Source organism: Tursiops truncatus, chromosome 7, assembly GCF_011762595.2.
Source record: "Tursiops truncatus isolate mTurTru1 chromosome 7, mTurTru1.mat.Y, whole genome shotgun sequence".
Classification (NCBI taxonomy): Eukaryota; Metazoa; Chordata; class Mammalia; order Artiodactyla; family Delphinidae; genus Tursiops; species Tursiops truncatus.
In genome coordinates, this window is record NC_047040.1 from 54,204,765 (window position 1) to 54,219,180 (window position 14,416).

At 39.5% G+C, this 14,416-nt stretch overlaps 1 protein-coding gene across 1 annotated transcript in view; it reads left to right on the forward strand.

The window, feature by feature from the left end:
• TTN (titin) overlaps positions 1-14,416 on the forward strand; it is a 281,892-nt gene that overhangs the window by 23,324 nt on the left and 244,152 nt on the right. The window contains 20 exon segments of the mRNA XM_033859976.2: positions 125-190; positions 904-1,162; positions 1,379-1,439; positions 1,552-1,767; positions 2,688-2,830; positions 4,094-4,299; positions 4,845-5,078; positions 5,189-5,433; positions 6,264-6,520; positions 6,638-6,802; positions 6,899-7,067; positions 7,175-8,868; positions 9,013-9,294; positions 9,861-10,127; positions 10,225-10,497; positions 10,598-10,861; positions 10,955-11,215; positions 12,882-13,142; positions 13,684-13,947; positions 14,040-14,300. Coding sequence (XP_033715867.1) covers positions 125-190; positions 904-1,162; positions 1,379-1,439; positions 1,552-1,767; positions 2,688-2,830; positions 4,094-4,299; positions 4,845-5,078; positions 5,189-5,433; positions 6,264-6,520; positions 6,638-6,802; positions 6,899-7,067; positions 7,175-8,868; positions 9,013-9,294; positions 9,861-10,127; positions 10,225-10,497; positions 10,598-10,861; positions 10,955-11,215; positions 12,882-13,142; positions 13,684-13,947; positions 14,040-14,300 — 5,848 coding nt within the window.

A 14,416-nucleotide genomic window follows, 5' to 3' on the forward strand; every position in this document is an offset into this window, starting at 1 on the left:
TGAGCATGGTGTGGGTCGGAGCTCTTTTTCTCAAGTTATTTTTATAATTTTGCATATGCTAAGAGCTTATGAGGCTTCCCCTAATTTCCTGAGCATTTTGTAACATCCTTTGTAAAAATTGTAGGTGACAGAAACAGCAAGAATACCTGCACCTGTTGAAATCCCTGTTACGCCACCAACTTTAGTCTCGGTGAGTAAAGTTGATTGTGTTGGATCATATGCATATCTGATCAAATAATTTTCATATATGCAAAGATCAGTTTCTCAAACTGGAAAATTGCACGAGTGCATTTACAAGTACTAATTTTAAGACCACATACTGTTTGGCAAGGAGAGGGGGAATTCTGTGTGACAGCCATCAGTCACGTATTCAACAGATTTAATGAGTTTCTCTTATGCGTAAGGCACTATCGCAAGACCAATCTGGCCCTCCTTGAAATCTTTGTCTTACTATCAGAGAAGATGTATGTAAATAAGCGTAATGAAATGTAGAAGGTGATAAGCACTTCAACAGAGGGAGCGTCTGGAGGAAAGCTAGATTACTTCCAAGTGAAGGTAGCATGGAAAGCTTTGCTGAAGAGGCAGCGTCTGCTGCTGAGCCTTCAAGCTTCGCTAGGATTTGAATATGTGCAAAACACAGAGGGTACAGAGTTGCCCCATTATATGGTATTAATACAGTTCTACCCTATGAACCTGGAAATGCCTTACATTTATTTCAGATTGGGGATATTCCAATTTCCAAGGGAGTTTCTCTACTAATATTTCTAGAGTCTTGATATTAAGAAAGCGTTTTATGACAATTAGAGTGTGCAAGGTCAAACCACCCCCACATTTGTTACAACACATAGAGATGATTCATGAATATGCACATATATCAATACTTCCTTTTTCTTCTCTCTTTAGGGCTTAAAGAACGTGACTGTTATTGAAGGTGAATCTGTCACCTTCGAGTGCCACATCTCTGGATACCCATCCCCAAAAGTGACATGGTACAGGGAAGACTACCAAATAGAAAGCTCCATTGATTTCCAGATAAGCTTCCAGAGTGGAATTGCTCGTCTTATGATTCGTGAAGCCTTTGCAGAAGACAGTGGGCGATTTACTTGCAGTGCTGTGAACGAGGCTGGGACTGTCAGCACATCCTGCTATCTAGCTGTGCAAGGTCAGTGGCCACACCCCCACCAACCTTCCACACATGCCCTCGCTGTCGCCTGACACTTCTTTTCACCATACGGTGTCTGCACACCTCGTAATGGAGCGCCCTTTTGGAATTGAGGGGTTGATTATGGGGTCAGCTTAACTGTGATGCTAAGCAGAGGTCACTAATGAAACAAACTAAATATCTGACTTAACAAGAGAAACTTCTGTCTTTTTGTAGTGTCAGAAGAGTTTGAAAAGGAAACAGCTGTGGCTGAGAAAATTACCACCGAAGAGAAACGGTAACACGCTTTTTGCTAATGAGTTTTGCTGTAGTACCGTTTTGCTTTTTCATTCCTTTCGTATTGGCAAATTGCAGTCCAGAAGCTAATATGAAGGGAATTCTCTTTCCAGCTTTGTGGAATCAAGGGATGTGACAATGACAGACACTAGCATCACAGAGGAACCAGCAGGGCCTGGAGAACCTGCCGCTCCTTTCTTTATTACAAAACCAGTAGTACAGAAACTGGTAGAAGGCGGGAGCATTGTATTTGAATGCCAGGTTGACGGCAACCCAAAGCCCCACGTCTACTGGAAGAAGTCCGGTGTTCCTCTAACCACTGGATACAGGTATTTTTATGGCTGAATGATAGCGTTCTCTGTGATTTGTCTGATATGTATATGAAGCCAAGAGAGAAGTAGAATTTACCTACCCCACCATCCCTCAAAGGTAGGCTCTTTTGTTATGGAGGCTTCATAGTGCGCTTTGAGGTATCTTCATGTTTTCATATGAAGTCTTATTGAGAAACAAAGCTCTGTGACAAAAGTGGATGGAAGATGCATTTCTTTATGTTCTATTTTGATTCACTTATAGTGCTAGTGAAATGGAGAAAATGGTGTGGATTTTTACACACACGACATATTCTTCTAGAAGGGATTGGAAAACAACTTTCAGTAAAAATGCTTAGTAAGTAAGGCACTAAAAGATAAAAGAAAAAGGGTCATGTAATGAAGAAGAAAGCTAGTTATACATGAAAATCTATGCTAATAAATTTGCTGCAATTGAACATAAAATTAGGTTTGAATTTCCCGCAACTTAAACAATCTAAAAATGTAGCCATCGTATCTTGAGAATAAATATAGTGTACCAAAGGCTTCATATTGAAATGTTTAAAGGAATTTATTGTTTTGATTATTCATTTGATCTTCACATAAAACAATGGGTAAAATAATGAGCAAAGAGAAATACCTAAGTGTTTAAATGGCCTCATCATTTGCTAACATAAACACTGAAGCCCCTTATTTCCATACAGTTGATTCTAGTAGTATTATAGTCTATTATCTATTTTAAAGAGTATATTACTGTTATTTAAAATGAAAATTTTAACTTGCTTGGCCCACATTACTCATGCTTATGCATTTTGCTCAATTTTCAGCAATCTGATATTCTATGGTGGAGCTTAGTCCCATGTTTAGGATCATTGAATTTTATACAGATCCACATAAGGGTTACTTATGGCTGAATTTTTTGTGTGTTCATTTCCGTAAAGATACAAAGTGAGTTACAACAAACAAACTGGCGAGTGCAAACTGGTGATTTCAATGACATTTGCCGATGATGCTGGAGAATACACTGTTGTTATTCGTAATAAGCATGGAGAAACTTCTGCATCTGCCTCCTTGCTTGAAGAAGGTGAGTGCAATTCTAAGTGGTTCCGTGTGCACAATAAAAATGGAAATGCAGGGAAGTAGCAGTGCCGTGTGATTGTCAAAAGGCCTGTTGCTATATCCTGGTTCTGATACTGGCTGTGTCCCCATCTGACCCATCTCTTGGCCTCAGCTGTATAGGAAATGTTTTAGATCACACAGCCTCCAAAGCCATATCAGTGCTAAACTTCGAAGGTTCTAACAATAGTTTCTATTCAGTACATTTATTTCTAAGCATATAATGCCTTTGAAAATGCAGGGATTCTAAATCCAGTTGCCTTTCAGATCCAGACAGATATTAGTTATCGCAGGGCAGACAGGGGCAAACTGGAGAGAGTATACGCCCTGCCTCAAGGAAAGGGGGCAGTAGCTCCCCAACTCCAGTACATTGTTGCCAGGCATGCAGTACCAGGCTCAGTGTTGCTAGAGCTTACGATTTTTTTTTTTAAAACATCTTTATTGGAGTATAATTGCTTTACAGTGGTGTGTTAGTTTCTGCTGTATAACAAAGTGAATCAGCTATACATATACATACATCCCCATAATTCCTCCCTCTTGCGTCTCCCTCCCACCCTCCCTACCCCACCCCTCTAGGTGGACATAAAGCACCGAGCTGATCTCCCTGTGCTATGCGACTGCTTCCCACTAGCTATCTACTTTACATTTACATTACATTTACATTTGGTAGCATATATATGTCCATGCCATGAAGCTTCTGATGTTTTAAAGAAAAGCTAGAAATCAGAATTTTCAATATTTATAAGTAATTTGAAAAAAAAAAGTGTAATAACATTTAGGTTAAACAAAATGTATCTGTGGGTCTCCGTTATCTTTGCCTAGATGTTCACATTTATAGTGGACCATCCACGTTCTGTCTCATTTGAGCTGCACAAAACTCCTTAGGGTTAGGATATTATCCCCATTTGGCAAAGCACTCAAGACCCAGGAAGATAAATGAATTGCCAAAAGCCACATGGCAAATTAGGAAGACCTCTAGGGTTGATCCCAAAGGACTGACTACTAATATAAAATTCTTTCTACAATAGTAGTGGCTGCCTTGACTTCTTAACGTAAGTTTGGGTTTGAAATTCAATCTAATTAGTCTATACTGAGCACTTTGATAGTAAAAGTTGGCAGATCTGGCTTTTGGTTATCAACTTTCCGTGGTGTAGGACTTGCTTGAGTGAACAGTGGCATGGAGGCTTTTTCATAAGAACATTAAAAATTAACTTATGTTCTTAACTCCTAGCTGATTATGAGTCACTGATGAAGTCCCAGCAAGAAATGCTTTACCAGACACAAATGCCTGCATTTGTGCAAGAACCTAAAGTTGGAGAAATAGCACCTGGCTATGTATACTCTGAATATGAAAAAGAGTATGAAAAAGAGCAAGCCTTAATTAGGAAGAAAATGGCCAAAGATACTGTAATGGTCAGAACTTTTGTGGAAGACCAGGTGAGTATAACAATAATGACCAAGTCAATCACTTCATACAGTATACTTGCCTCCCACAATGCCCCTCTTTTTGTTTGATATTTTCATTTTCAAGTGATAGGTCAGGGTTAGACTACTATAAACATGTCCAGGTTCACTGCTGACGAGGTTCCTTAATCTTCATAACATGTTGCACACATGACTTTAGAAATAGGAATTACATATAAGCAGGAAAAACAAATACTAGCACAACCAAGTTCATTACTGCCAACATTTTTTCATCGGTAGGCTGAACATCGCCTATATAACCCATACTCTTAGAATGTCATTGACCCAAGACACCACAGCATGAACTGACAAAGATGACTGGAATGCAGATTTAAAAACAAAACAATGACCCATCTAATTCTCACTGAAAAACAAACAAGCAAAAACAAGAGCCTTCTAGATTTTTCTTGCAGTTAAAAATTTTAATCAAACCTTATCTCTGAAATGAATACTCTTAAGGAATTTCTATCAGTCGGCATATATCTTTTTAATAAACTGTCATCTTTTTCACTGCGTAGGAATTCCATATTTCTTCCTTTGAAGAGAGACTTATTAAAGAAATTGAATACAGAATAATAAAGACTACATTAGAAGAACTTCTTGAAGAAGACGGAGAAGAAAAGATGGCAGTTGACATTTCTGAATCTGAAGCCGTTGAAGCAGGATTTGATTTAAGAGTCAAGAATTACAGAATTCTTGAAGGGATGGGTGTTACTTTTCATTGCAAGATGTCTGGGTATCCATCACCCAAGGTAAAATATAAACATTGATCATACCTCCATGCTACAATGAAGACATGAATAGGTTACAGTGTAACCATTTTCTCTAAATTATATTGACATATGCATGATATTATTTGCAGATTGCATGGTACAAAGATGGCAAGCGCATCAGACATGGAGAGAGATACCATATGGACTTTCTACAAGATGGCAGAGCTAGTCTGCGCATACCTGTTGTTCTTCCGGAAGATGAAGGCATCTATACCGCGTTTGCCAGCAATATTAAAGGAAATGCAATTTGCTCAGGGAAATTGTATGTGGAACCCGCTGCGCCACTTAGTGCTCCGACTTACATGCCCACACCAGAGCCAGTGAGCAGAATCAGGTAGACTCGTGATAATTTGTGTTGACTAGTATTGAAATTGTTTAAAACACCAAATATCTCTGTAGCAAATTGCTATTGTGTGGCAGAAAAAATTGAAGGCTGAGATAGCACAGAAATTTGCCATGCACAATACCGGCAGTTGCCCAGTTTTTATTTCTTGCCCCTACGTAAGCTGAGAAAAGCATTTTCATTGTGGAGCATATTATTTATTTTGCCAGTGCTGTAGCTAACGTAGTGAAAGCTATAAAGGTGTATTTGACATCAGATTTTACATATGTTACCCTAATTTATACAACAACCTTGCCTTGGAGGGATTATCATTGCTATTTTGGAAGTGGGAACACTCAGCTTCCCTGACCCTGTGAAAATTGCCTTAGTTCACCCAGCCTGTGTGGTGGTGTCAGCACTTGAAATCCAGTCCAAGCCAATCTGGCTGCAGTATATAGATGGAGTTTGGGATTTTTTCAAATATAATTTCTATGTTTTTCCTCTTCTGGGATAAAGAAGTATATTTTTCTTTTTCCATAAATGTATTCACGTGGTTGTTTAAGCAACCAGCATTTATTGAAATATTTTGGTAGTTGAACCAAAAAGGTTCGGTAACTAACTAAACCCAGTGGTGAGGGAGAGACAGCATTAAGGACCATTCTAAATGAACAGCATAGCTTTGGGGGCAATAATAATATATTCCGTTTTGGATCCCAGCAAGTTTGAGGTACCTTTTAATATGTACACAAAGTAAATTCTAAAATAACATTAAGAAAGAGCTTTGTCTTGCTGAGTTTTCTCTATGCCTCATGAAAATATTCTGCTTTGCCTTTCTTTTTCAGGTCCATCTCTCCACGTTCAGTGAGCAGATCTCCGATACGCATGTCCCCTGCACGGATGTCCCCTCTACGGATGTCCCCTGCACGGATGTCCCCCGGACGTAGGCTGGAGGAAACAGATGAGTCACAGCTTGAGAGACTGTATAAGCCAGTCTTTGTGTTGAAACCTACTTCTTTCAAATGTTTAGAAGGACAGACTGCCAGATTTGACTTAAAGGTCGTGGGTCGACCTATGCCAGAGACCTTCTGGTTTCATGACGGTAAGTATAAGTTTTTGCTCATAAATCATTAAACACAAAAATAAGCTTATATGTGTGCCTAACAATTTAAAAATAACTATTTTAACATGTTTTCTTTTTTACTCTATTTTTTTACAGGTCAGCAAATTGTCAATGACTATACCCATAAAGTAGTCATCAAAGAAGATGGTACCCAATCACTAATTATTGTCCCTGCAACACCCAGTGATTCTGGAGAATGGACTGTGGTTGCCCAAAACAGGGCAGGAAAATCATCAATTTCAGTGATTTTAACCGTGGAAGGTATTTGCTCTGAAGATTAAAAAAGAAATTACCTTATCACCTGGGTTATAAACAGGTAGTTCAGCCCTACTCAGAATCATGACCTTTCTCTTTCAGCTGTGGAACATCAGGTAAAACCAGTGTTTGTGGAAAAACTGAAAAATCTCAACATAAAGGAAGGTTCCCGACTTGAAATGAAAGTCAGAGCTACGGGTAACCCCAACCCTGACATCATATGGTTGAAAAACAGTGAGATCATTGTACCTCATAAATATCCAAAAATCAGGTAAGTTTGCTTGAAAAATAATAAAACTAAGCTCATTACACAAATCCAGTAACCAAGGAAGCCACAACTACTTCTGTACTGATGATTAATTTTCCCACTTTTAATAGAATTGAAGGAGCCAAGGGAGAAGCTGCCCTTAAAATTGACTCCACTGTCAGCCAAGACTCTGCCTGGTACACTGCCACTGCCATTAATAAGGCTGGCCGAGACACTACAAGGTGCAAAGTAAATGTTGAAGTTGAGTTTGCAGAGCCTGAGCCAGAGAGAAAATTAATCATCCCACGAGGGACATATAGAGCAAAGGAGATTGCAGCCCCAGAACTGGAGCCCCTCCATTTGCGATATGGTCAAGAGCAATGGGAAGAGGGTGACCTCTATGACAAAGAGAAACAACAGAAACCATTTTTCAAGAAAAAACTCACTTCCTTAAGACTCAAGCGCTTTGGGCCTGCCCACTTTGAATGCAGGCTAACACCAATTGGTGACCCAACGATGGTGGTGGAATGGCTCCATGATGGAAAGCCACTGGAAGCTGCCAACAGGCTCCGTATGATCAATGAATTTGGGTATTGCAGCCTTGATTATGGAGTTGCGTATTCCAGAGACAGTGGTATCATTACTTGCAGAGCTACTAACAAATACGGAACAGATCACACATCTGCTACCCTTATTGTCAAAGACGAGAAGAGTCTCGTGGAAGAATCTCAATTGCCTGAGGGGAGGAAAGGCTTACAGAGAATTGAAGAATTAGAACGGATGGCTCATGAAGGTGCCCTTACAAGTGTGACAACCGATCAAAAGGAGAAGCAAAAGCCAGACATCGTCTTGTTCCCAGAGCCAGCGAGAGTACTTGAAGGGGAGACCGCCAGATTCCGTTGCCGAGTGACAGGCTACCCTCAGCCCAAAGTCAACTGGTACCTCAATGGGCAGCTCATCCGCAAAAGCAAAAGGTTCAGAGTTCGCTACGATGGCATTCATTATCTGGACATCATGGACTGCAAATCATATGATACGGGTGAAGTCAAGGTCACTGCAGAAAACCCTGAAGGTGTGATAGAGCATAAAGTGAAGCTTGAGATCCAACAGAGGGAAGATTTTAGGTCTGTCCTTAGGCGAGCCCCTGAGCCAAAGCCTGAGTTTCACGTACATGAACCTGGAAAACTTCAGTTCGAAGTACAAAAGGTGGACAGACCTGCTGACACCACTGAAACTAAGGAAATTGTGAGGTTGAAAAGGACTGAAAGAATTACCCATGAAAAAGTGCCTGAAGAGTCAGAAGAGCTGCGTAGTAAGTTCAAGCGCAGGACTGAGGAAGGCTATTATGAAGCCATTACTGCTGTGGAGCTCAAGTCTCGTAAGAAGGATGAATCCTATGAAGAACTTCTAAGGAAGACAAAAGATGAACTTCTCCACTGGACCAAAGAGTTAACTGAAGAGGAGAAGAAAGCCCTTGCCGAAGAAGGCAAAATCACTATTCCAACTTTTAAACCTGATAAAATTGAACTAAGTCCTAGTATGGAGGCTCCTAAAATCTTTGAAAGAATCCAAAGCCAAACAGTGGGCCACGGATCGGATGTACACTTCCGGGTCAGAGTGGTGGGGAAACCAGATCCTGAATGTGAGTGGTACAAAAACGGTGTAAAGATTGAGCGCTCTGACCGAATCTACTGGTACTGGCCTGAAGACAATGTCTGTGAGCTGGTCATAAGAGATGTGACGGCTGAGGACTCTGCCAGCATCATGGTAAAAGCCATCAATATAGCTGGGGAAACCTCAAGTCACGCATTCTTACTCGTCCAGGGTAATTTGAATTTCTTTCATTTGATGGGTCTGTTTCTGTTTATCCATGAATATCCAGTAGTGTCTTTCTTTTTATTTTCTTTTCCCATTATCCAAATTGTGAATTTAATTTAATGTGCTTTTTTTTTTTTCCTTTTTCTTATAGCCAAGCAATTGATCACTTTCACACAGGAATTACAAGATGTTGTTGCTAAGGAAAAAGACACCATGGCAACATTTGAATGTGAAACCTCAGAGCCATTTGTCAAAGTGAAATGGTATAAGGATGGTGTGGAGGTTCACACGGGAGATAAATATAGGATGCTCTCTGACAGGAAAGTTCACTTCCTCTCCGTCCTGACAGTTGACACATCTGATGCTGAAGACTATAGCTGTGTACTTGCCGAAGATGAAAACGTAAAAACAACGGCTAAGCTTATTGTCGAAGGTAGTAAATAATGATTTCATTCCTAAGTTTTAAAGTCCCCCTTAGTATGTGATAAAGTTAGCTATGCAATTTTCACTTCATAAAACGAATTACTTGGGAATTAAATATAAGTTCCATAGCAAGACTCATGAATTTATACTGGTAATTAAGAATATTGACAATTTGGATTTTTAATTTTTTATTTTTTTGGCGTCACTGTGCTGTATGTGGGATCTTAGTTCCCCGACCAGGAATCGAACCCGCACCCTTGGCAGTGAAAGCGCTGAGTCCTAACCACTGGACCACCAGGGAATTCCTGAAAATTTGGATTTTGAAAAGCAAGGTCATTCTGATATCTTGCTTTTAAATTTTTTATTGAAATATAATTCTGTGCTTTAAAAATAATTTTTAAATTAAGTAACTCCTTTTAATTGACAATTTATTTCTCAGTCCAGCAGTTAGATATTAAGAATATTCCTGATAGTATGGGGCGGGGGGAATAAGAGATTTACAAGGAATTTTCTCTATCCTAAGTCTAGATGCATAACTCTCCAGGGAAATTAACTTCTCCTTCTCTTATGCCTCAGGTGCAGTCATTGAGTTTGTGAAAGAACTTCAGGACATAGAAGTTTCAGAATCATTTTCAGGAGAGTTAGAGTGCATTATAACCCCGGAAAATATAGAAGGCAAATGGTATCATAATGACGTGGAGCTTAAATCCAATGGCAAGTACACAATTACATCTCGCCGTGGACGTCAGAACCTCACAGTCAAGGATGTGACCAAAGAGGACCAGGGAGAATACAGCTTTGTTGTCGATGGGAAAAAGACAACCTGTAAACTAAAGATGAAACGTAAGCCTTCCCCTTCCTGTCAGCTTGCAGTGAGTATCGCTATGGCTTATTGATAATAAATAATCATAACATTCTTCTTTCTCCCCATATTTCACAGCCCGCCCCGTTGCTATCCTACAAGGACTCAGTGATCAAAAAGTCTGCGAGGGTGACATTGTTCAGCTTGAAGTTAAAGTCTCCTTAGAGAAGGTGGAAGGTGTCTGGATGAAGGATGGCGAAGAAGTGCAGCCGGGCGACAGGGTTCACATTGTGATAGACAAGCAGTCACACATGCTGCTTATTGAAGACATGACTAAGGAGGATGCTGGACATTACTCCTTCACCATTCCTGCCCTTGGACTGTCAACCAGTGGGCACATCTCTGTCTACAGTGAGTGCGACTTACATGTCTTGTTGTATGCTGTCAAGTGAGCACACGTTTCCAACAAAATTTGTATTCACAATCCTTTTGTGTGTGTGTGGTTTTGCAGGTGTTGACGTGATAACACCTCTAAAAGACATTAACGTGCTTGAGGGCACCAAGGCTGTGCTCGAATGTAAGGTCTCAGTCCCTGATGTGACTTCTGTTAAATGGTACTTAAATGATGAACAGATCAAGCCTGATGATCGCGTGCATGCCATTGTCAAAGGCACTAAGCAGCGGCTTGTGATCAACCGGACCTATGCTTCAGATGAAGGTCCTTACAAGCTGATGGTTGGCAGAGTTGAAACCAGCTGTGATCTTTCTGTAGAAAGTAAGAATTGTTCCATGTCACTTAGTATTGTTTTAAGCATTCTATTTTCCCAGTATACTAGTAACCAAGTGATTATTTTATTTTTCCCCCCAGAAATTAAAATTATCAGAGGTCTTCACGACCTTACCTGTACAGAGACCCAAAATGTGGTCTTGGAAGTTGAACTGTCCCACTCAGGAATTGATGTCTTGTGGAATTTTAAGGACAAGGAAATCCATCCCAGTTCTAAATATAAAATTGAAGCTCATGGAAAAATATATAAGTTGACGGTTCTAAATATGATGAAAGACGATGAAGGAGAATATATATTTTATGCTGGAGAAAATATGACATCTGGAAAACTTATCGTGGCAGGTCAGTACATTTATCATTTAACCTAAGTTCTTAGGTTAAAGAACTTAGGTTAAACCTTAAACCTAAGTAGGGCAGTTGTTTTAACTTAAGAAATCATTGCCCATTTCCTCCCAAATTCCCACCAGTTTCCCACTTCCTTGCCTCTGCTTATGCTGTTCTCAAAACCAATAATACCCTTGACACTATTCCCATCAGCCTAAATTCCAAATGTTCTTCCAGGAAGTCGTAGCTCAAATGCCATCTCCTCTGTGAAGCCTTCCTTGACCTTCCCATTTGTAGATCTTAATCCTCCAACCTCAGGATCACTTTATGTGTGTTTCTTTCATGACCCTGACTCATATACTAGTTTTATTCCCCGTTTCTTCTTCCCACACCTGAGTAGATGCTCCCCAAATGTGGAATTGCTTCTTTCTCATCTTTGTATAGTCCAATACGTTGCACATGATAGATTGATGAGTTAACGTTTGGACTGAGTTTTATTTAAACTCTCCTACTGTAAAGATGTATTTCTTTTTTTTATTGCTCTTGTTTCTTTCACTTTTGTTTTCTTTGTTCCCTTCATACTTTATAATGAATATTTTAAAAATATACCTCAATATATGTGTCTGTGTGTCTCTTGTGAAATGAAGTAGACCATTCTCAGCAGAAGCCACCAGCTTAAAAATGAAGAATCAAAAGTCTAAGCCAACTGTCAAGAAAAAACTAGGCATCATCATTAATTGGTTTGGTACATAACAATTTAGGTTTTGAGGAGACTAAATTGTGCAATCCGTGGTATATAAGCAAGTCAAATGGGAATAGTGTCTTCTCTGGTATGAAAGTTTCATGGTTTATACTTTATTACATTATAAGATTTCCTCACAGATTTGGCCATGAAAAAAACTTCTGAAACAGAATTTTAGATTCTGCACTTTGATATGTTTAATATAAATTACATGTTTTTAAATGTGTGGAAACAAGAAAAAACTATGAGCCTCTATGTGATTTCACCCAACATTTTTAAAGCACCTGCCATTGGCCAGGCGCTGCTAGGAACTCAGGATACAAAAATGAATACGGCATGATATTTTTTTTGAGGAATTCACAATATAGAGAGGGACAGATACATTAGCAACTAACTTGATGAAGGAGTAATTATCTCTGCCAGCGATGATAGCAGTGGAGCCAATGGGGGAAAACTTTGTAGAAGAGATGACATTTGTCAAAACAGTGATTTTTAGTATATAGGAATCCCTAATCTTCTAGAAACATTGATGACTATACATTTTGTTCAGCAAAATTTTTTCCAGTCAGATATTAGATGTATTTTCAGGAAATCATCCGTAGAAGACTAAGCAGCATGCTTTTGAGGAAGGAACTGAGTTACGGGCCGTCCATGAGCTGTGCTCCACATTAAGGTTCTCAGAGTTCTGTATAACTTAACAGTTGCTTTTCCTTTGCAAAACCTTTCTGATTCCAGTAGTTTCCCTGGTTATCAGTGATACATACTTAGAACGAGGGGTTTCTGTGATACCTTCTTAAAGTGCGTAAAAATAATTTTATTAGACATTTCATGATGTTCAGAATCATGTTTTAAAATTTGATGTTTTATATTAATTGTGCAAAGGTTTTTCTATTGTATAAATATTTTTAAAAGACTCACACTTGTACTTCTCTTGTTCCACAGGGGGCGCCATCTCCAAGCCACTCACAGATCAGACTGTAGCTGAATCCCAGGAAGCTGTGTTTGAATGTGAAGTTGCCAACCCAGATTCCGAAGGAGAATGGTTGAAGGATGACAAACACCTACCGCTGGGTAAAAACATCGGAAGTAAATCTGATGGCCACAAAAGGAGGCTTATCATTGCTGCCACCAAACTAGATGACATTGGAGAATACACCTACAAGGTGGCCACTTCCAAAACATCTGCCAGACTTAAAGTTGAAGGTCAGTGATATAATAACAGATTTATCCACTAAAAAATCGTAGTATATTTTTGACAGTTATTCTAAAAGTCAAATGGTATAATCATTGTGGATCCCATAAATCCTCATTTCATAAAATCATTATAAACTCTCGAACTTTCTTTCTGAGCCGTGTACCACAAGGTGCAAAATTGCTTATGAGTTAATGTGAAGAAACCACGTCTTGGGTTCCAGCTCTGTGGAGCAGCAAATTAGATGCTCTCAGTCTGTATTCTTCTTTCACTCTTCTCCAATCCATTGATTAAGTTATTAATATACAGCTATGCAAACTACATCTCATTCAAGTATAGAAAAGACATTATACGAGGTACATTTCAAACTGGACCCAGGTTTTCCTGAATAATCTCAAAGTGTCTTTTAAAAACTCTAGAGATGCTGCATAACTGCAAATTCTTTGATAACCATTCTTTTGCAAGATGACCCGGTAACAATCTTATTTGGGACTTCTCTTACCTGAATGGTATCATCTTTATTTTCTAAACAAATCATAAATTTGTCTTCAGCTGTCAAAATTAAGAAGACTCTGAAGAACCTCACGGTGACAGAGACGCAAGATGCTGTTTTCACTATGGAGCTCACACACCCTAATGTAAAAGGTGTCCAGTGGATCAGAAACGGGGTTGTGCTGGAATCCAATGACAAGTACACTATCTCAGTCAAAGGAACAATTTACTCTCTGAGAATTAAAAACTGTGCCGTTGTGGATGAATCTGTTTATGGCTTCAAGCTTGGAAGGCTGGGAGCCAGTGCCAGACTGCACGTTGAGAGTAAGTTGACTTAGAAACACTTTACAAGTAGCCAACTCGTGGTTACCATGAAGTTAACCATATCACTAAATGGCTTCAACTTTCCTCATTAGCTGTCAAAATCATTAAGAAGCCAAAGGATGTGACTGCCTTGGAAAATGCCACCGTTGCCTTTGAAGTTAGCGTTTCCCACGACACAGTGCCAGTGAAATGGTTCCACAAGAATGTGGAGATTAAGCCGAGTGACAAACACAGGCTGGTCTCAGAAAGGAAGGTCCACAAACTGATGCTGCAGCAGATTTCCCCCTTGGACGCTGGGGAATATACAGCTGTGGTGGGGCAATTGGAATGCAAAGCGAAACTATTCGTGGAGAGTAAGTATGAGGCAGCCCCTGTGGCATTTCTGGGTGATCTCCATGTATCCATTCGTTTGTTTGCTCCATCTTTTTTTTTTTAATAAAATATATTAACCGAAGTGCTCTCTGATTTT